General features: G+C 47.0%; 2 protein-coding genes across 3 annotated transcripts; one reads left to right on the top strand and one right to left on the bottom strand.

The window, feature by feature from the left end:
- Positions 1-650: 650 nt before the first annotated feature.
- On the bottom strand, positions 651-4,820 carry tekt3 (tektin 3). The gene is made up of 8 exons (XM_037277869.1): positions 3,792-4,820; positions 3,189-3,733; positions 2,836-2,919; positions 2,702-2,772; positions 2,477-2,620; positions 2,190-2,412; positions 1,768-1,922; positions 651-1,712 (listed from the first exon to the last, which is right to left on the bottom strand). Exons 2-8 carry the CDS (start codon positions 3,723-3,725, stop codon positions 1,496-1,498), a joined length of 1,431 nt encoding a protein of 476 aa, XP_037133764.1. The 5' UTR covers positions 3,726-3,733; positions 3,792-4,820; the 3' UTR covers positions 651-1,495.
- Positions 4,821-10,169: 5,349 nt separating this feature from the next.
- On the top strand, positions 10,170-19,426 carry polr3a (polymerase (RNA) III (DNA directed) polypeptide A). 2 transcript variants are annotated; one of them, XM_037277760.1, is made up of 32 exons: positions 10,170-10,213; positions 10,727-10,862; positions 10,950-11,087; positions 11,335-11,506; positions 11,592-11,746; positions 11,840-12,079; positions 12,190-12,352; positions 12,490-12,626; positions 12,701-12,804; positions 12,875-13,016; positions 13,087-13,227; positions 13,309-13,378; positions 13,545-13,672; positions 13,806-13,944; positions 14,245-14,409; positions 14,496-14,668; positions 14,773-14,884; positions 15,105-15,223; positions 15,303-15,440; positions 15,513-15,683; positions 15,988-16,101; positions 16,336-16,371; positions 16,741-16,827; positions 16,903-16,985; positions 17,055-17,225; positions 17,333-17,426; positions 17,497-17,589; positions 17,906-18,070; positions 18,229-18,393; positions 18,522-18,653; positions 18,799-18,931; positions 19,278-19,426. In XM_037277760.1, exons 1-32 carry the CDS (start codon positions 10,170-10,172, stop codon positions 19,424-19,426), a joined length of 4,209 nt encoding a protein of 1,402 aa, XP_037133655.1. The 2 variants fall into 2 exon arrangements, with proteins under 2 accessions (XP_037133655.1, XP_037133656.1); XM_037277761.1 differs by lacking the exon at positions 16,336-16,371.
- Positions 19,427-20,073: the final 647 nt, after the last annotated feature.

Genomic DNA, 20,073 nt, shown 5'->3' with positions numbered 1-20,073 from the left:
TCGCCGTTCTGCTTCCCTAGGAACAATCAACTTGAGTAATCCTTCACAATAAGAGAATCTGACATGAATCAATGTTTGTTTTTTTTTTTTAAACTCGGGCTCCGTTTGTAATTGCAGGCTCTCTTTCCCTCTCTCCCTCTCGAGTCTCTGCTGTCGGAATGTAAGGATGCAAAATAACCCGCCAATATGTTTGGAGCGTCGCAAGGATTCCAGCGTACATTCCGCATGTACTGGGGAAGGGAGGCCCTGTTGGTGGGGGTGTCAAAGAGGAGTGTCTATTTACGTCCCACCTAAAAGGAGACATAGCGATGCAAGTTTTCATTGCCGGCCTTTAGAGAAGACTTTCTCTAAGAATCCGCAGGGAATTCCTGTACATTTTGTGAGGTCGGAAAGAGTTCAATCTTTGTTGACTTCACTTTCGGTCCCTTTTTGACCCAGCGAGTTAGCATACTGTTTATATCCCTTCTGGCACGAGAGGCAAATATTTGCCCGATAGCTTTGGATTGCAGTGATAGGCTATGAAGCTAGCCTTACTCACTCCACATACTAAGATTTCTCTGCATATTCTGATGGAAATTTAAATTATTACTGAGTCGCAATGGTTTAATAGCATCAGGACTAAAAAAGCCAATTTTATCTGCTGGGCTTTTGAATGTTTCTGCGTGTGCATGTAGACACACCTCTATTAAACACACACGCGCTGAGGACGCCATGTAGCTCCCGGTGTTGTTTGCACAGCACGGTAACAGAGAGGCTGTAAAAAATTACACCCAAAGCAAAGTGCAAGCGGCACACAAACACGCAGAAATACAATGGCAAAACACACACACACACAGTTCTCAGTTTTATCAGTACAGTCGCTCCCTCCAGTGTCACAAATGGCGAACCACGCCTGCGCATTTAGATTTGTGCCTGCTCATCTATTGATTTTAAAAGCATTAGTATGCTGCAACTGTCCGCAAACCCTGCCCCACGCTCAGGGCGGTGGCGGCGACTCAATCACGGCGTGGATAGGCCCCGATAGGTCGGCGTGAACCGGTGTGCGGGCGGGGCCGATTGCGGCGTCGCCATTCGAAGCGAAGTGCCGAGTCATCGTAAAGCTGCTGATAGATGCGTGTGAGTGTTTACGTGTATACATGTTGGCCTTGACCATGAGGTGACACTCTGGTCAGATTAAGATCACAAATGTGAAAGAGTATGTTCCTACACGAGTGATAAACATGCAATTTTTATAGTCCATTAGCAGTAGCCAAAATACATGGATAAGGTGTGACGTTAAGTCCGTCAATGCTCACAATGGTGGTGGCGACAACTCCAACTTTGTTTTCCTGTTTTTATTTCATCTACTGGTGTTTCACGCATAACATACTATTAGGCTTTTTTGGGGTCTTGCATTCCAGTCCAGGAACTCACACAAAAGTAATAACACTCACATGTTATTTATTATCATGCAATGACCTCCCACACCTTGTAATTGACTGTAAACTAATATTGCTCAAGTGTATCCCGTGAGTCGCGGTACGCTGGGGAAGGTCTTGCGTATGCTCATGCACTTCTCCTGGTCCAGGAAGAGTGAGTTGGCCTTGATAGAGAGGTCATGCTCCAACGTGACTTTGGTCCTCAGCAGAGACTGGAGGCTGCCCTCGGCTTCGAGCAGCCTCTCCTGCAGCTTGCGGATGGTGTCCTCAATCTCTCGAACCTCCTCCACCAACCTGGGCATCGTAGAATGCTGGACTATTTGAAATCAAATCTGGCACACTCTGATACCTGTGGTACGGGTTGTCCCTGCAGAGCTCCACGTTGGGCCGGCGGGTGCGCTCTTCCAGCCTGGTCTGAGCCACCTTCAATGGACTCTCTTTGTCCCGCAGAGCCTTTTTCAGGGACTCTATCACCATCTCCGTCTGGTAGATCTCCTGCATGGTCTAAATGAGATAAGCAGCTCAAAACAAAGCGCTCTAGTGTGCATGGTTAAAAAAAAACGCACTTGAGTGTATTCAGATGAGGTTTTGGTTCTAATTTCCTAATTGTGCAAAATGTGCTTAATGATGGACCCTGCTTTTGGCTGCTTTCCAAATATAAAGACATGTGTAGGTCTTTACAATACTGTCTTGAAGTGTAGGAATGTTTCAGGTGGTTTCTCACTGACTAATGATCAGCAAACAAACAAGTGTGATCATGTGATGATGGACCTTGGCGAGATGGGCCTGAAGGCTGTTGCGAGCGTCGGCCGTCTGTGCCACGCGACCGGTGAAGGACACGTTGACATTGTTGAACTGACTCCACATTTCGCTGGAGGTGGCGCTGAGCAGCACTTCGATCTCGTCGCGAAGTTTGCGCGAGGCGGCACGCTGGCTCTGCGAGCGCAGAACGTTGTTGTCGGTGAACTTGGACCACGACTCCGGCAGTGAGACCCTGGCGGGACAAGCATTGCGTTGACAATATTGAAAAACATCGGTTTTGATCGGTCGCCGCTCACGAGGGGTCAAGGCGTTCGATTCCGCGGAAGAAGCCGATGCCATCCGAAGTGTTCCTCAGATTATGGCAGCGGTCGTCTATCCTTTGCGCCATCACTTTGTTGCTCAGGTCTCGTTCCAGTTCGTGCTGCGCCTCACGGTTTAACCTGTTTAGTGCCTCACCGCCCCAAAAAATCGACAATTATCAATCAATGTGATCGCGCAACCACCGCCGTAATGAGACTCACGCTAGCTGGGCTGTGGCTCTCTCCAGATGTTGCCTCATCCTAGTCTGACAGGACTTTATTACCTCAACTTCCTGTTTGAATCCGTACGTTAATCAGTACATTTTATTATTATTATTATTATTTCCATTTTTCACCTTGATGAGGTCTTTCTCAACGTCGTCGTGGACCAGGTCGATAGCCATGCGCTTCTCGCGGTGGTACAGACATTCCTGGGACACCTGGTGGAAATTTAACACACCTTGATGCTAACGGCTACCGTTTAGTTCTCTGCGATAATTGTAGACAAAAACTATTCAAATAGTGATGCTGACTTTAAAGACAGACAAAGAAACAAAAACTGTCAATTGTCTTAGTTCAGGTTCAGGTGAACTCAACACAATTTATTGTGTCTTAATGCAAATGGCTAAAATCCTGTGCAGTACTAATACAGCAATATTATATATTAACCGTTATTTGACCTTTGACATCATCGGTGGTCAAGGCTTACCTGAAGGGGTCGTTCGGTCTCAGCCAAGGCCCTCTCCAGCCGTCGCTTGACCTCGGCCAGTGCCGCTGTCTCTCCCGCCACATTGTCCACCTCGTGGTTCAGTTCCGAGCGCCAGAAGGCAATGTCGTTGAGGCGCTCGCCGATGTCCTTGCTGGTGTTCTCTTGCATGCGGCGCGTCAGCTGCTCCTTGTCCTGGATCAGACGCATTGTGTCACGCCGGAGCCGCTCTGCACTGTTGCGAGATGCCTCCGACTGGCGGTAGTTGCCCTGGTTGGACTTGAACCAGTCATCCGGTGTGTAACGAGTGCTCATCGTGCTCCGGTTGGATGGGTAGAACATGGTATCTGTGCGGATCAGATCTGGGATGCTTCGCTGTAAAGTAGGGACGGTGCCTTCGTTCTTGTAGTAGCTGTTGGTTCTCCACTGGTTGGCGCTGTGGCTGGCAGGTTGAGTGTTTCGGTAGCTCAACCCCATGGCGGAGATAGCGGGTAGGAAGTGGCCCGTCTTGGGTCGACCATATGAGGCTGGCATCTCCATGCCTAAAACTGGACTGTCTTCCTTTAGCGTCAAAACTTCAAGCTTGTGCTTCTTTGTGCCACTCACCTGCAAATGAGCTCAAGTCCTCCACAAGGTGATGCCACTTGCATAATTCATTGCTGTATTCTAAGCGTGCAAGTCATTCATTGGTCAGGCCAACCAATGGCAGCGTCAAGCGGTCTGTCCAAGATTTCTGTTGACACAATGCTGGTTGCCGTGGGTTACCGCTGCCCTCCCCTGTGGGCAGCTTTCATGCTGAGCAGGTGCTTTTACTTTGTCAATAAAAGAAGCTAAAGAGCCTCTGAGTGTAAAATGACACGTTTCACTTAAAAATCTACAATACAATATAGAATCAAATTCCCACAACTCGGGACATCAGGTGCCAAGTACAATTGTTGACTTACACTACATTGAGGTAACGGAGAAAAGAATGTGAGTGTGAATGATCGTCTGTGCCCAAAGACTGACTGGTGACCAGTCGAGGGTGAAGTTTGCTAGTGTCTGTTAAATTGGATTGAATAAATGCATATACTCTATTTCAACGTTTAACTACCACAAGTTAGACTAGGCGCACTTTTTGAGGAAATGCTGGTCCTGCCTTTTAATTTTAGAGTTGAAGTTACCTTAAATGTAAAAATAGCTACCACAAGCTAGGCTAGTTGCATAGCAAGACTGGTGTAGTTTACTTTGTAGAAAAGTACTTTATTTTTCCGCTAATATTTTTGTGTCGAATGGGACGACGACAAGCAATCTGAGCTGGCAAGCAAAGCGCCAAGCTGTCAGTTTGGATTACACTCACCTGTTGAATAATTCATGCGGCAGGAAGAGGACATGCAATCATAGTCTGTGTTGAGTTACACAATGTTGAAAATGCGGGTCATTTACACCAAAGTCTTCTTGAGATATTTCGTAACACAAGAAAGAAAAAATGGAACCGTAATGTCCATTAAACCTGCCAAACAATTGGTTTTTTTGCACATGCTTGCTTATTTAGACTTGAGCCACATGTTTTTTCGTAGGCCTGACGTAAAACAAATCGGATGTCGGCCATTTTGTTTCAAGCCAGTCATTCTGCGCTTTCGATCAAGCCGACATTATTGTAAACATAGTGGCTTGTAGTTAGAATGGAATGAAGCGTCTCAGCATCGCTTAACATGGCAAGGTTAAAGAAGCCCCCCACACACTCTCCCACCGTGACCTCACTGGCTATAAATAATACCCCCTTTCAAAGAAAGTAGGAATAAGCCAACCCGCCATGAAATTCCTCCTGTGAGTGGAAAGAAAGTTGGCGAGCATAAGAAAAATTTGTGTGTATTCTGCAACCATTGCAGATTACGACATACTATGTTGCATGTGTGTGGTGCGGGCACTTTGTGTGTGGTGATTTTCATAAAGTTCTGTAGCTACTCTGGCTTACCATAGTAAAGAGGAAATGGTACATTTTTTCTTCTCATTTATATGTTTAATGTGTCACCCTAAAAAGTGAGAAAAGATCCGCTAGCTATTAGCACTACCGCGCTGATCCAGTGGGGCTTGTGGCGCATGAATGCTAGCCCTCTGTGGCACCAAGTGAGTAAATAAATAAATAACTGTCACAGAGTCATATGTTAGGGTCTGGACAGTGCCCTCCCCCCCACTCCCCATTAATTCTCCCCTCCCTCCCATCAACCCGCATGGTTGCGGCCTCTCCTCCGCTCTGCTGTGCTCGACACAGTGCCTCCGATGGAATGTGATGACCACGGAGCGGACAAAGCCCACCATTCACGGCCCCTCGGCCCACACTGGACGCCTGCAACTGGGAGCCTTGATTTTACAGATGGGAGGGGGTGCATGAGGGGACAGGGAGGGTGGGGGGGGGGACAGGGGAGGCTTGTGTCCGCCCCAGTGTAACTCATTCTGTAGGATCAAATACATGGCTGAAATAGTTTAAGGCGATTGGAAGGTCTTTTTAAACATGTCCGTCTACTTCCTGTCAAGACTATCCAGTGCGGAAACACAATAGAGTCTTTGCTGTTGCCGTCCGACTGGCTATAAACATGCAAGTGGCATCTACACTCTTGTTGGGTTATTAACATGCCGAGAGTGGACTGTACAAAACAGTGAGGATGTTTCATAGGAAACATGGAAAATATACCCAAACCTGTTGTGAACTTGCAAAAGTCACATCATAACATTTTATGTTAATGATAGTTAAAATAGGCAAAATTTGGTATTCAAGCTTTTTTTTTTTTTTTTATCGCAAAGTGTCACGATAGAGTATTTGTCGGACTTCTTTGGACGTCCTGTCATGCTGGGTTTGCCTACCTAATTTCTTATTAAATAGTAAAACAGGACGTTTTGCAGAGTTGATATGAAATTGGGGCAATGTTAAAGATACAAAATAAAAGATTCAATTCTGAACCGAGTGCCGTATCACAAGTCCAGCTGTGCAGACTTTGCCGCGCACACACCGACAACATTTTCTTTGTGCGGAGAGGACATTGGCCTCCAGCTACTATGAAAGGTGCACTGAGGCGACAACGGCAGCCAGTGGAACGCCGCAGCAGGTGATTGAAAGCGGTGAGGAACAAAAAAGTCGTGTAAGATTTAGGAAGGCGAAAATTCTCATCCAAGTGCAGCCAGTCGCCGCGCAACCGCTGGCGCTAACTCAACAAGCGCAAACTGCAGTAGCGGTCTCTATGAGAACGTCAATTCTCAGAGTTACAGTCACACTGGACTGGTTAAAAAAAAAGGATACATTTGTAAAAAAAAAAAAAAAGCCTCCTTCTCTGTGCGTAACTGCTCACCCCTCCCGTTTCTTCCGAGGAGGGAAATACTTGGAGGCAAATAAGACATGGTTATATTCTTTTAACTAAAGGGTGATGATTACTGTGTTTCCATGTAATCTTATTCTGCGACAATACGCTTAGCTCGGTGAAAATTAATCCAGCTAGCCACGGTCGCCAAGTATCCTCTGACGTCTTCGATTAATCGTTCAGAAAAGATTTGTCGATCGAGGGAATGTATTTAAATGTCTAACCCTTAATCCCGCTCACTGTCCAGCGGGATGCTTTCTAAAAGGCTGCAACCGGAGCTCTGCGAGCTACGTGCGACACGTAAACCTGACACAAACAGCTGCTCTCGACGCATTCCCGCTCGCCTTGCGCTCAATCTGTGTGCGCGCGCCGCCAAAGGCCAAAGTGCGCGCTGGAAGGTGTCGGATGCGCCGGCAGGCACGCGAGACACGCCCCGCTGCCATTTAGCCGCTTCTGATCGCACACCCAAATAGACACGTTTGAGCGCCGTGTCGGCGAAATTCCTTCATCCCAAACAAAAGCGAGAGGGGCGGGAGATTCAGATGCGCCACTTCTGCGCGAGGCGGAGGAGAGGCATTTAAAACCAAGGCCTTTTTGTTTCTCCAGGCATTTTCCAACCCCTGCACCCAAACCTCCCCCACCGAGCATGCCGGCCGCCCCGCACAAGTGCTCAAATTGTCCTCTTGCTTCCCAAATTTGGGACCCCGAGTAGAACGAGGCTTTTGTCAAAGTGTGACCTGGCTGTGTCTGTGGTCTGTTCGCCGGATGAAGCGCGCTCTTCATTAGTGCAGTGCATCACCCCACCCTAACCTCATCTCTTCAATCTACAGCTCTGTTAGCACATCTGCCTTGCAATTTTGAAGCACTATGGTTGACTATATTCTGTGGAGTTTGCACGTTCTCTACAAAAACAAGCGTGATGATAAATTGTCTATAGTTGTGAATGGAAGTGGGAATGGTTATGTGCCTTGAGACTGACTATGAGGACAAGCACCATTGTAAATGAAGGAGTGTTTTCTCTCCGCCATGCATTCATTGTGTCAGGTGCACGAGCCACGTGAGAGGTCCTTGTGTATGTGTGTGAGAGACGGTCGGCAGCAGCTGGGAATGCCCGTCGACCTCAAAGCGACTCTGCCAAGGTCGGCGAGGAAATTTAAAACTCGAAAACGGCGCGATCCTAGCGGCCGCCGCCAAAACGACTGAAATCCCTGCCGTGACCCGAGCGTGATGTCATCAACTTCCGGGAAAGCCCTGCGGTAAAATGTCAGGAAACGTGACATATCGTAGCCGCCATCGCTCTGGGAAAAGAATTTGTCCGTCATCTGTCCAGCTGCGCTTGGTTTGGTGGGCGACCACCCAAAGACCCGCGGGTCACGTGGCCGATCCTAGTCCGACTTGGAAGCGCCCTGCCTCTTTGGCATCAAGCTGCCCACCACGGGCGTGCCTCGGCTGCCCCAAGAGCATGTCAACTCAACAGCCAAAACATTAGCTAGTCTTGCAAGAACAACCAAGCCACAGCGTGTCACTGTATAAACCATTCAAAATGTTTGATTTTCTTCATGCATCCCTGCAAACTAGCATGGTCACACCTCAAGGATAAAAATAAGAAACAGCAGAGTTTCACATACTGGACACCCTCCAGTCGGTGTCACCAAGAGAGGAAACGCTTGTAATTACCAGTCATTTTATAGCTAATCCATCATGTCAGACACATTTTTTACGACCTCATTTATTGCGTCGCTTCAGGCGACTTGCCGCCATCTTTGCGTTTATTGTCCCGCCAGTGCCACAAAACCCGCCTCTGTGCGATCGTCCGCCTCGCATTCTCCCACCCGCGGCACGTAGGCGGGGGTGGAATGGATCGTTTGCGTGACGTCAGCGCTGCGGAAGGGACGCCAGTCGGGAGGGGCCGCTCAGAGGGCGTTGGGAGAATATCCACCGAGGAAGTCATACAAAGACGGAAAGCAAAGAGTCAAGTTCAGTTGCTCGGTGTGTCACTAAAAGTTTTTTTTTTTTTTTTGCGACAGTCCATTTCAGTCACAAGCGATTCATTTTAAGTTTGGGACACTTCTTGGGTCAACATGATGGCCACACCAAGTATGGGCCTGCAGGTCAAAGTTCAAGACCTCCCATTGGGAGGATTGTGTGAAAGTGGTGTTAGCATTAGCATTACGCAAATGCCATTGCTCTTTTCGCTCGCTCACTCTCGCCAACACCCGAAGTATCCCAAGCACGTCGGGTCGGATCGGCTCGCACTTTATAAATACCACCCTCAACCTCCCTTTAAACATGTCTGACATTCATTGCGTGCATGCGCATGTCTGTGTGTGTTTATATGCGAACGTGCATGGCTGTGTTAGACCCAACTAACCTTAACTCAAACTTAGCCATAACCCATTTCACCCTTAATGGTTAATGTTAACTTTACAAATGCCAAACCCTAAACTCTCTCATCCTGATTGCTAGCTCTTAAACCTAAAACCCTAGAACCTATGCCAGCTGTCTTTGGGCAAGAGACAGGGGTAGACCCAGGACATGTCTCCAGCCTACTGCAAGTCACATATTGACAACTGATCATTCATATTGTCACTTACAGACAATTTAGAGCATTCAATCAGCCTAATACGCATGTTAGGCACATATGAATATGAGTTGTATGTACAATTTATGTTGGACAAAAAGCGAAAAGGCATTCCTGTTCGGTGTGTCTTTTTGGAACAATGTTGAATAGTATTTGCTGATGGGCGAGGTTCCGAGTGACCATGTCGTGACCGTTTCCACCCAACGTGAGGTCATAGAGTCCTGACACGACACATCCAGTCAGGCGGCGCTTCCTGCCGTCAGCGGACGAGTACCCTCTTCCTTCCTGTGAAAGGCCAATGAATGAACACTGAGGGCTAATGGCTTTGACTGATTTGCATTATTCGTTATTATACATATAAGGAACATTTCTATGAAAATTTTGAATTTGTTTTTGATCGATCACTTACCAATTGGGGTGGCAAAACATTTGGTAAGCATCTGCCACCCCCTGCCACCCTGTAAAACCGCCTATGGTAAGCAGTATACTCAGCTTGCCTGATTAATAGGTACTGGTACTGGAGGTAGGTTTTACTTCATGGTCCTGGGATGCCCCCTTGTGTCCTGTCTGTGTTTTACTAATACTTTTAGGTTAAAAAAAAAAAGCTATTTTAGATGTTTGTCCTATTAAATTACATGTTTTGTGCAAATTAAACATTTTTTGTGGAGTTCTTAACCATGCCATACTATCAATACTATATTGTTGTTTTATGTTACAATCTACAAAGTAGTCATTTTCATATTCTTGGTCTCCCCATTTCTTAAATTCCTAGATCCACACACTATACACATTAATTATATGAAAATAACTTAAATCATATAAAGAGTAAGAATCGATACTAGCGGTTTGGCATCGAGTTGATATCGATCCACACATTAGTATCTATGTTATCGATGCTTGGATCGACTTGTCAGCCTTACCGGCCACCGTACAATGTCAGCGTGTGTTTGTTTGCTAGGCTAGTCCACAGCATGCGGTTGTGAAGTTATATTTCCGCTATTTTTGCTGGCTAGAATGAGAAGATAAAACATTTCTCTACATTGGTGTAGGAAGCGAAGCACTGCCAAGATGCCGAAGGAGCAGTTCAGAGAGACGGACGTGGCCAAGAAAATGTGAGTCGCTCGCTAGCTTGAGTTAGCTGGCTTAATCTAACGTCATGACAGTTTACGAACTTGTATTACTTTTTATGTTGTTTCTGTTTTCTCTTGTGTCATTCAACCACGTGCAAGTGGTGCATAATCTTTCACATTGGCGTCGCGATAGCGGACATGACACTGATTGGGTCGAAAGTATATTTACATTCACCAAAAGACTGACGTTGTACATGTGTGACAATGACAATAAAGATCTATTCTATATTCCAACTATCATTTTCTTGAGACAAATATTAAATGATATTATCAAAACCCGTGGAAATGCACCCATCTCTCGCCAACAACTTGTTTTATTTATATAAAGTTTCAAACTTTTCTACCCCCCAGGAGACAGTTGTAGTTATTTTCTCCAGGTTGTTCTGTTTTTTTTTCCAATGACAACAAAGAGAGTAAATCTCAGAAGCAGAAAAAAATTAGTGCGTTGTTGTCCCTCAAGTTTACCAATTTCTTTTGTTTTTCTCAATTCAACAGAAGCCACATTTGCTTTGGAGTGAAATCAGCTGATCAAATGCGTCAGCAGGCCCACATTCAGGTGGTCAGCAAGAATCTGTACAGCCAGGACACAAAACATTCGCCGCTGCCTTATGGAGTTTTGGATCACCGCATGGTATATAGAAATGCTGTATTTAAGCGAGTCATTCGAAACACATCATTGGTTGTGTGTTGATTTGTTTTCATATTTCTTGTCACACAGGGGACCAGCGAGAAAGACCGGCCCTGTTTAACATGTGGGAAAAATCTGGCCGATTGCGTGGGACACTACGGCTACCTGGATCTGGAGCTTCCGTGTTTTCACGTTGGATACTTCAAAGCCACCATAGGAATCTTACAGGCAAGTGTGGAATTGCTAATAGTGACGATTTATGATATATCTTGGAGAACAGACTCTCTTGCAATGGTGACCTGGCAGCAGAGTTAAATAAAAGCAAATTCTTAAATCTCCACCTCCAACCTCTGTTTTTCAATCAAAATCCAGTTACAAAAATAGTGGCAAAAGTAAGAACAAAATGTAAAAATATAAAAGAATGATGAATTAAAAAAAAAACATAAAAATGCAAACTGTGTTTATTTTCCTCCAGATGGTTTGCAAAACGTGCTCGAACATCCTGCTGAGCAAAGAGGACAAGCTGCAGTTCATGGACATGGTGAAAAGGCCCAATTTGGCCTACTTACAGAAGCGAGGGCTGAAGAAGAAGATCTCCGACAAATGCCGCAAAAAAAGCGTGTGTCCCAATTGTTCGGCGTTCAATGGTGACAAATCCTGCCGCAAAATTATCCATCAGACTTGGAGCTGTCTCGCTCTTATACGGTCTTTCCATCTGTCTCGTTTGCTCAGGCATGGTGAAGAAGTGCGGCCTGCTGAAGATCATCCACGAGAAGTACAAAACCACCAAGAAGGTCGTGGAGCCTTTCGTGTCTGAGTTCCTGCAGTCCTTTGACGAGGCCATCGAGCACAACAAACTCATGGAGCCTCTTTTGGCACGGGCGCAGGTGACCCAAAAAAACATGCATCGATTTGTTCTTGGCATTTTTAATTGGCAAAAGAAAAAGAGAGTGACGTGTGTACGGCCGTCTGGTGTTTAGGAAAACCTCAACCCTGTGGTGGTGCTGAACATCTTCAAGCGCATTCCCATCGAGGACGTGCCGCTGCTGCTGATGAATCCCGAGGCAGGCACGCCGGCCGACCTCATCCTCACTCGCCTGCTGGTGCCCCCGCTCTGCATCCGGCCTTCTGTGGTCAGCGACCTCAAGTCAGGCACCAACGAGGACGACCTCACCATGAAGCTCACCGAGATCATCTTTCTCAATGACGTCATCAGAAAGGTTTCAATTTTTTTTTACCTTCACTGTTTTGCTTCATAAATAGGGTCTGAGCCCTGCTGCAAAAATGAAAAATCTTCCACTTACTGTGAATTTTGACTCTTGTGGTCCAGCATCGCATGACGGGCGCCAAGACGCAGATGATTATGGAGGACTGGGACTTCCTGCAGCTGCAGTGCGCGCTCTACATAAACAGCGAGTTATCGGGCATCCCGCTTAACATGGCGCCCAGGAAGTGGACCAGAGGCCTGGTGCAGAGACTCAAGGGCAAGCAAGGTATGCGGCCGCCTTCTCGGGAAGCTTATTTTTTTTAGGTTGGTGGGCGTCCATTACAGGCTGCATTTTGTAGACAGACAGAAATGAAAATACTTGTTTTGCGAAATGTTCTTCAAGAAAGTGCTCTGATGCCGCAGGTCGTTTCCGAGGCAACCTTTCGGGCAAAAGGGTGGACTTTTCCGCCCGTACCGTCATTTCCCCCGACCCCAACCTGAGAATCGATGAAGTGGGCGTACCCGTGCATGTGGCCAAAATCCTGACCTATCCGGAGAAGGTAAGCGCCGCCGCATCCCCTGACGATGCCTTTGGCTCATCTTGTTTGTTGACCGTATGATGGTGTTCCGGAAGGTGAACAAAGCCAACTTGGAGCTCATGAGGAAACTGGTCCGCAACGGCCCAGATGTTCACCCCGGGGCCAACTTTATCCAAGATCGACGCAACAAAATGAAAAGGTGACGTGACGGGTCAGCACTCAGTTGTCGCGTGGATTTTTCTCCACTGAAACGCTTTACTTCCGGGTAGGTTCTTAAAATACGGCAACCGGGAGAAGATTGCGCAGGAGCTGCGCTTCGGCGATGTGGTGGAGAGGCACATGATCGACGGAGACATCGTCCTTTTCAATCGGCAGCCCTCGCTGCACAAGCTCAGCATCATGGCTCACATTGTAAGCTTGCTTCATCCTTCCACCCAGACGTTTCCCATGTGTGGCCCTCACCATTTTTTCAATCTGGCAGGCCCGAGTCAAGCCGCACAGGACGTTTCGCTTCAACGAATGCGTCTGCACACCGTACAATGCTGATTTTGACGGCGACGAAATGAACCTGCACCTGCCTCAGACCGAGGAGGCCAAAGCTGAGGCTCTCATCCTCATGGGGGTACATGGCGGCGATCCCGCTGGCGGACTTCTTTGCCCCGTTGTCTTCTATTCCGACTTTTTTTTTTTTCTCCCCCCCCAGACAAAAGCTAATCTTGTCACACCAAGAAATGGCGAGCCGCTGATTGCTGCTATTCAGGACTTCCTGACAGGTAACGACGGGCTTTGGCTAATGACCGTTTAAACCCTCGCATATTGTTTGTGTTACTTCACATGATTTGAAGTACAACTACGTACATAATGTGCTTTAAAATCGAGTCAGGTCTTTTTGACGTTGTGAGAGAAGGGTTAAGTAACATGCTTGTTTGTCCCTCCTAGCGGGCTATCTTCTGACACTGAAGGACACCTTCTTTGACCGATCCAAAACGTGTCAGATCGCGGCGTCCATCCTCGTCGGCCAGGACGAAAAACTCAAGATCACGTTGCCTCGCCCGTCCATAATGAAGGTATGGATTGCACTCCGAAGCACTTCTCTATCTCACTTGGTATTTATGAAGTGACAAGAAAATATTTGGTGCGACAACGCTGTGCATTTTTTTGCTGCTTTGTTCATATGTGTGTAATTTTTGTGTCCTCCAGCCCATGGCCCTGTGGACGGGCAAGCAGATATTCAGCCTCATCCTGAGGCCAAACAAAGACTGTCCCGTCAAGGCCAACCTGCGCACCAAGGGCAAGCAGTACTGCGGCAAAGGCGAGGACCTGTGCCACAACGACTCCTGTAAGCAACCAAAAGTTTGCCGACACAGCGTATAGTGAACCCTGCTGTTTTGTCACAGGTCGGGACTGAAACCTCCCGCGAGTAATAAACACCAACTCAAAAATATTTGCAATTGCCACAAGATGGCGGCAAAGCACTTTTTGCCAGCTATGGGTTGATGAAAATGAAGCTCCTCTACTCACTTTAAAGCTCCTTTGCGCAAAGACGCCACAAGATATGATCCTGAGTTGTAATAAGCAGCGATTTACGGTTTGCATTTTCTGTTTTGGATCTGAACCTTCCCCTTCCAATTGTTTCCAGTCGTGGTCATCCACAACAGCGAACTGATGTGTGGCAGCCTGGACAAGAGCACCTTGGGTTCGGGCTCCAAGAACAATATCTTCTACATCCTGCTGAGAGACTGGGGAGAGCTGGAGGCGGCAAACGCCATGTCTCGCCTGGCACGACTCGCCCCTGCCTATCTTTGTACGTCATCACCTCTTTCCCAGGGCTTCAAGAGATTTTTGCTTGATATTCAGGGTGCCGTTGTTGTTTTTTTAAACTACTCGCAGCTAACCGAGGCTTTTCCATCGGTATCGGGGACGTGACGCCCGGCCAGGGTTTACTGAAGGCCAAGCAGGACCTGCTGGATGACGGCTATCACAAATGTGATGAGTACATCGAAGCCCTGAAGACGGGCAAGCTGCAGCAACAGCCTGGCTGCACAGCTGAGGAGACGTTGGAGGTTTGCATTTGGCATTTGGACTTGCGCCATATGATTTCAATTGTCTGCTTGGAGATTGGTTGCACATGGTGTGATTCATTTATTTTTCTTCTTTTGGTCGACAGGCGCTTATCTTGAGAGAGCTGTCAGTCATCAGAGACCGTGCTGGCAGTGCCTGCCTCAGGGAGCTGGACAAGAGCAACAGTCCTCTGACCATGGCTCTTTGTGGCTCCAAAGGCAAGTCTTTGTTCATCTTAACAGCTCTATCTTGACTTACAAGTGCCCCACTTGGGAGGCAGTCTACATCCGGCCTCCATCAGTCCACATGGTTACCTCACAATCAAAGTGCCATTGTTTTTCTTTTTTTGTGCGCAGTTGTGCAATGAACAAATGAAATTACCTTGACTTGTGTCCATGCACACTTGAGACTATTCCTCTTTCCTTGTTGTGCATACAGGATCTTTTATTAACATCTCTCAAATGATTGCCTGCGTGGGCCAGCAGGCCATAAGTGGATCTCGAGTACCTGATGGTTTTGAAAATCGCTCCCTGCCTCACTTTGAAAAGCACTCGAAAGTAGGGGCCCGGATATCCAAACTGCTTAGTGCGTGTCCTTTTTCTCTCTTCTGGAAAAAAAGCTTTTTAATTTCCACAGTTGCCCGCTGCAAAAGGCTTTGTGGCCAACAGCTTCTACTCTGGTCTGACACCCACCGAGTTCTTCTTCCACACAATGGCCGGCCGTGAGGGCCTGGTGGACACGGCTGTGAAAACCGCAGAGACTGGCTACATGCAGGTAAGTTAGAAGGGAGTCCCAAAAAAAAAAGAAAAACCTCACAAGAATGACCTCTTTTTTTTTTTTTGACAGCGCCGTTTGGTGAAGTCCCTGGAAGATTTGTGCTCCCAGTACGACCATACGGTGCGAAGCTCCACTGGCGATATCATCCAATTCATCTACGGCGGTGACGGGCTGGACCCCACCTACATGGAGGGCAAGGATGAACCGCTGGAGTTCAAGAGGGACCTAGACAACATCCGGGTAAATATGGATGTACACACACTCTTTACACCTCACTTTGTCTGGTTTCTGATGTGAGCTGTTGCACCACAACCGCCTGTGTCTGTGCCAAAGACATTTGGCTAAACACATCAGTAATAAAGAAAGAATATGTAACGTATTGCGGACTTAAATGAATTCATAGCTCCACCAAGCTGCACCACTCTAACGCCAGGCTGGTAACTGTTCACCTTCTACCAAGTAGTCAACGGCTGCCTTTTTTCACCCATGTCGTCCAATGAAGATAACTGTCTCTCCGCTACCCTTCCCTTTTGCGTCCCCACAGGCTGTCCACACGTGTCCAGACGAGCCCACCCTCAGCCAGGGCGAGCTGGTTCTGGCAGCAGATGCTATCATCAAGAAAGCCGACTTTATGTGCTGCAGAGACAGCTTCTTGGAGGTATACACGTCGAAGCCCATCTGTGTTCTGAGATCGGTCCAATTGTCATGTTTTTTTTATTATTATTATTCCTTAAAAGTCCCAAAAGGTGAAGCCTAGTGAATCCATAGTGTTCTGATCAACTTTAAAGAAATGCGACTATGAATTTCTTTTGTGTTGGAGAAGGCGTCCTACTCTGGATTCACGACGTGAATGAGTGTGTGTATGGTAATTGCTGTTGAACTTTTTGTATAGGCGCTAACTGAGACAGGCTCAGAGAAGTACCTGCAGGTATCGTGGCCGAGACCTGAATGGAGTGTCATTGTTCTAATTTTTGAAACCCAAAAGCTTCATTTGTTGAAGTAGTGATTCTCAGTCTGCCATGTAAAGTACACCTGGCATGGATGTCTCTTTTGGAGTTCAATACATTTGCTTTGAACCTAGAACTGTGTATTTGAAACATTCCTTCCGATACAATGTGACTTTTTTTGTACGTAACATTTGCGGCTAACAGTAGCGCGTACTCTTTGTTGCTAGCCTGAAATGCGCAACGCATGGCCTGCCCAGCTGCTTGGTTGTGCTGTGTCCTAAGCACAGCATGCGATGCGCATGGCTTTGCAGCTGACTCCTCTCTCACCGCTTGTTCTTGGCCGTCTGCAGGCAGTCAAGAAATTCATCAAGGGCGTCTCAGAGCGGATCAAGAAGACACGAGACAAGTACGGCATCAACGACAACGGCACCAGCGAGGTAGGTGGATGCCGAATATGAACATTGAGATCTCCATGTGCTCAAATCTTTTTCACCTTCTTGACTTGCCTGCAGCCGGGGGTCCTCTATCAACTGGACCGCATTACACCTACGCAGCTAAAGAAATTTTTGGAAACCTGCAGGAACAAATACATGAGGTTGGATTGCTGGCTGACACATTTTGGTTGCCTCAAGGCTGCCTTCCAATCATGACCGCTGTCCCGCAGAGCGCAGATGGAACCGGGCTCGGCTGTGGGGGCCCTGTGTGCCCAAAGCATCGGAGAGCCCGGAACGCAGATGACCCTGAAGACCTTCCACTTTGCCGGTGTGGCGTCCATGAACATCACTCTTGGCGTCCCTCGCATCAAGGAGATCATCAACGCCTCGAAGAACATCAGGTCAGACATTGAAAGGCTTTGTTAAGACGAGTGAAAAGTGGCTGGATTTTGAATACAACTCTCATCTCAAGTATTTCTTATTTGTGATTTCGATGCTCCCCGCTCAGCACGCCGATCATCACCGCGCATTTGGACATTGAGAACGATGCCGACTTTGCCCGGCTGGTGAAAGGGAGGATTGAGAAAACGCTCCTGGGCGAGGTATTCCGCAACTTACTCTGATCCTGGAGTGAAGAGAAGAAATGGGATGGCACTTGTTTTTCTTTTGCAGATTTCCGAATACATCGAAGAGGTTTTCCTACCAGATGACTGTTTCATCTTGGTCAAATTGTCCCTAGAGCGAATAAGGCTGCTTCGATTGGAGGTACAACACATCGCACTGTACTTCCGACTTATCTTTCAAATTGTAAACAAACCTGCCTGTCATTGAGCGAATGAGGAAAGCGCCACATTTGGCTTCAATTATGATTGACTTTTAACAACATTCAAGTTCCTCTCTGTAACTTCATGAAAGATAACGAAACAAAGACTTTTTGGGAATATTTATATCTGTAATGAGATAGCCACTCACCTTTCTGCCACCCGGACTTAGTTTGGCGCCTCTTGTGTTCGAACATTCTGAAAAGGTCCGTTGTTTTCACGCACAGTCACGGTCATGACGGTCTGGTCGGCCTTCCTAGGTGAACGCCGAGACTGTGCGTTACTCCATCTGCACGTCGAAGCTGCGCGTGAAGCCGGGAGACGTTGCCGTGCACGGCGAGGCTGTGGTGTGCGTGTCGCCACGGGAAAACAACAAAAGTTCCATGTACTACGTCATGCAGTCGCTTAAGGCCGAGCTTCCCAAGGTGAGAATGCACGCGAGTTGTAAATGTGAAAGTTCCCCCCCCCAAATCTCATTGTATTACGCAGTGCAGCAGACCGGGTGCTCGTGGACCATTCTTATCAACAATCATGAAAAGCTGCCTTCTCTTCCAAATCACAATCTCATTTCTTGGCCTAAAAGGTGGTGGTTCAAGGTATACCCGAGGTGGCCCGTGCTGTCATTCACATCGACGAGCAGAGCGGCAAGCACAAGTACAAGTTGCTGGTGGAGGGTGATAATCTACGAGCTGTCATGGCAACCCACGGCGTGAATGGAAGCAGGACCACTTCCAACAACATCTATGAGGTGCAATGGAAAAAAAAACAACCTTTTACTTGTGCTTTTTGTCTGCTTTCTATGTGACCCGGGTGTCCGACGACAGGCACGTGGCACTCCTGACCCCGATGTCACTGTGGTGCTTTGATTTGACACAGGTGGAGAAGACGCTGGGAATTGAGGCGTCCAGGGCAACAATCATCAACGAGATCCAGTACACAATGGTCAACCACGGGATGAGTATCGACCGGCGCCACGTCATGCTTCTTGCCGACCTCATGTCCTACAAGGTGTCGTCTCTTGTTTGTGTATCAGGCCAGACAAATTTAGACCATCAAAATTAGAAATTGGATTGGGATTTTTTTTTTTTGGGGGGGGTGTAGTCCAATGTTAGATTGAGTAACATAAGCATACTTTGTGACTTTAAAAAAATAGGGGGAGATACTTGGAATCACCAGGTTCGGCTTGGCCAAAATGAAGGAGAGCGTTCTCATGCTGGCATCCTTTGAGAAAACGGCCGACCATCTTTTTGACGCCGCCTACTTTGGCCAGAAGGACTCCGTCTGCGGTAGGCCCACGCTTCTGGGATTTCTTCTTTCTCATGTTGTGTGAAAAAGCTGAGAGAATTTTGCAACTACAACCTTTCACTTCCTCCACCATTCTCATTTGGATGTAAATTGCCTCAATTTGAAGATGAAAGGTTGCAGTTTCAGTATTACTTTGATATCCAATCCGTTGTGGTGGTGTGACTGGCGTAAAGATGAGATCTGTGTCCGTGTCCCAATATTTATGCACCTGACAAGTTGTTGCGTCAAAATCAACAATGCCTCCTTCACTGTCAGCCAAGTAGCTTCAAAATGTGGCCTTTGTCAACTTGTCACTGACCGACCAAATGGTGTTCATCCTGTATGCAGGCGTGTCCGAATGCATCATCACGGGCAGTCCCATGAACATCGGCACGGGCCTATTTAAACTACTGCTCAAGGCGGACAGGGACCCCTCCCCGCCGAAAAGGCCCCTGCTGTTTGACAACCCCGACTATCACCTACCTCTCTTCTCGTAACAGGAAGCCAATGAGGACAGTCTTTAAGTTCCTGCTTATTTCACATGTCTTCAGACTTGTTTTTGTAATTTGATTATTTAGAAGATATTACATCATGAACAGTGATCATGTGTACTGTTTGCTTTTTTATTTGATGATTCCCTCAATGCTGGTGCAGTAAAAAAATGCATTATGTATTTTGTTTATTCACAGTGAGAGAAGGAAGTTTGTTGGTGACTAAAAGGATCTGTAGTGATTTTAAGGGCTTTTTGGGGATGATAGTTATGACAAAACAGCCCACCCACTTTTGGAGCTCACGACGCCTCCGGAGTCTGGCACAGAAGCATTGTAATGTGTATTATTCTCCTGGTTGGATTTGGCATACATACATGCATACATGTGTTTATATATACACATAGATAAATAAATATATATATTTAAAAAAATGTTAAACAAAAAAAAGCATGGACTGTAATAGTCCTATTTATAAAGTTGAGTCTAACTCTATTTACAGTAAAATCAATGACCATGACCAGAAAGCGAGCAGGCTGTAAATTTATAGGAAGGTGACCAGGAGATGGCGACAGCGGGCACCTGAAGTCGATGTGTTCTGCAATGATTGCAAGGTTGCCAAAGCAGTCACCAGGATGCGCAAGCGTGCAAAGCGC

Source organism: Syngnathus acus, chromosome 19 (genome assembly GCF_901709675.1).
Source record: "Syngnathus acus chromosome 19, fSynAcu1.2, whole genome shotgun sequence".
NCBI lineage: Eukaryota > Metazoa > Chordata > Actinopteri > Syngnathiformes > Syngnathidae > Syngnathus > Syngnathus acus.
The sequence above is the reverse complement of the archived record's forward strand: the minus strand, read 5'-3'. Positions and strand labels throughout refer to the sequence as shown.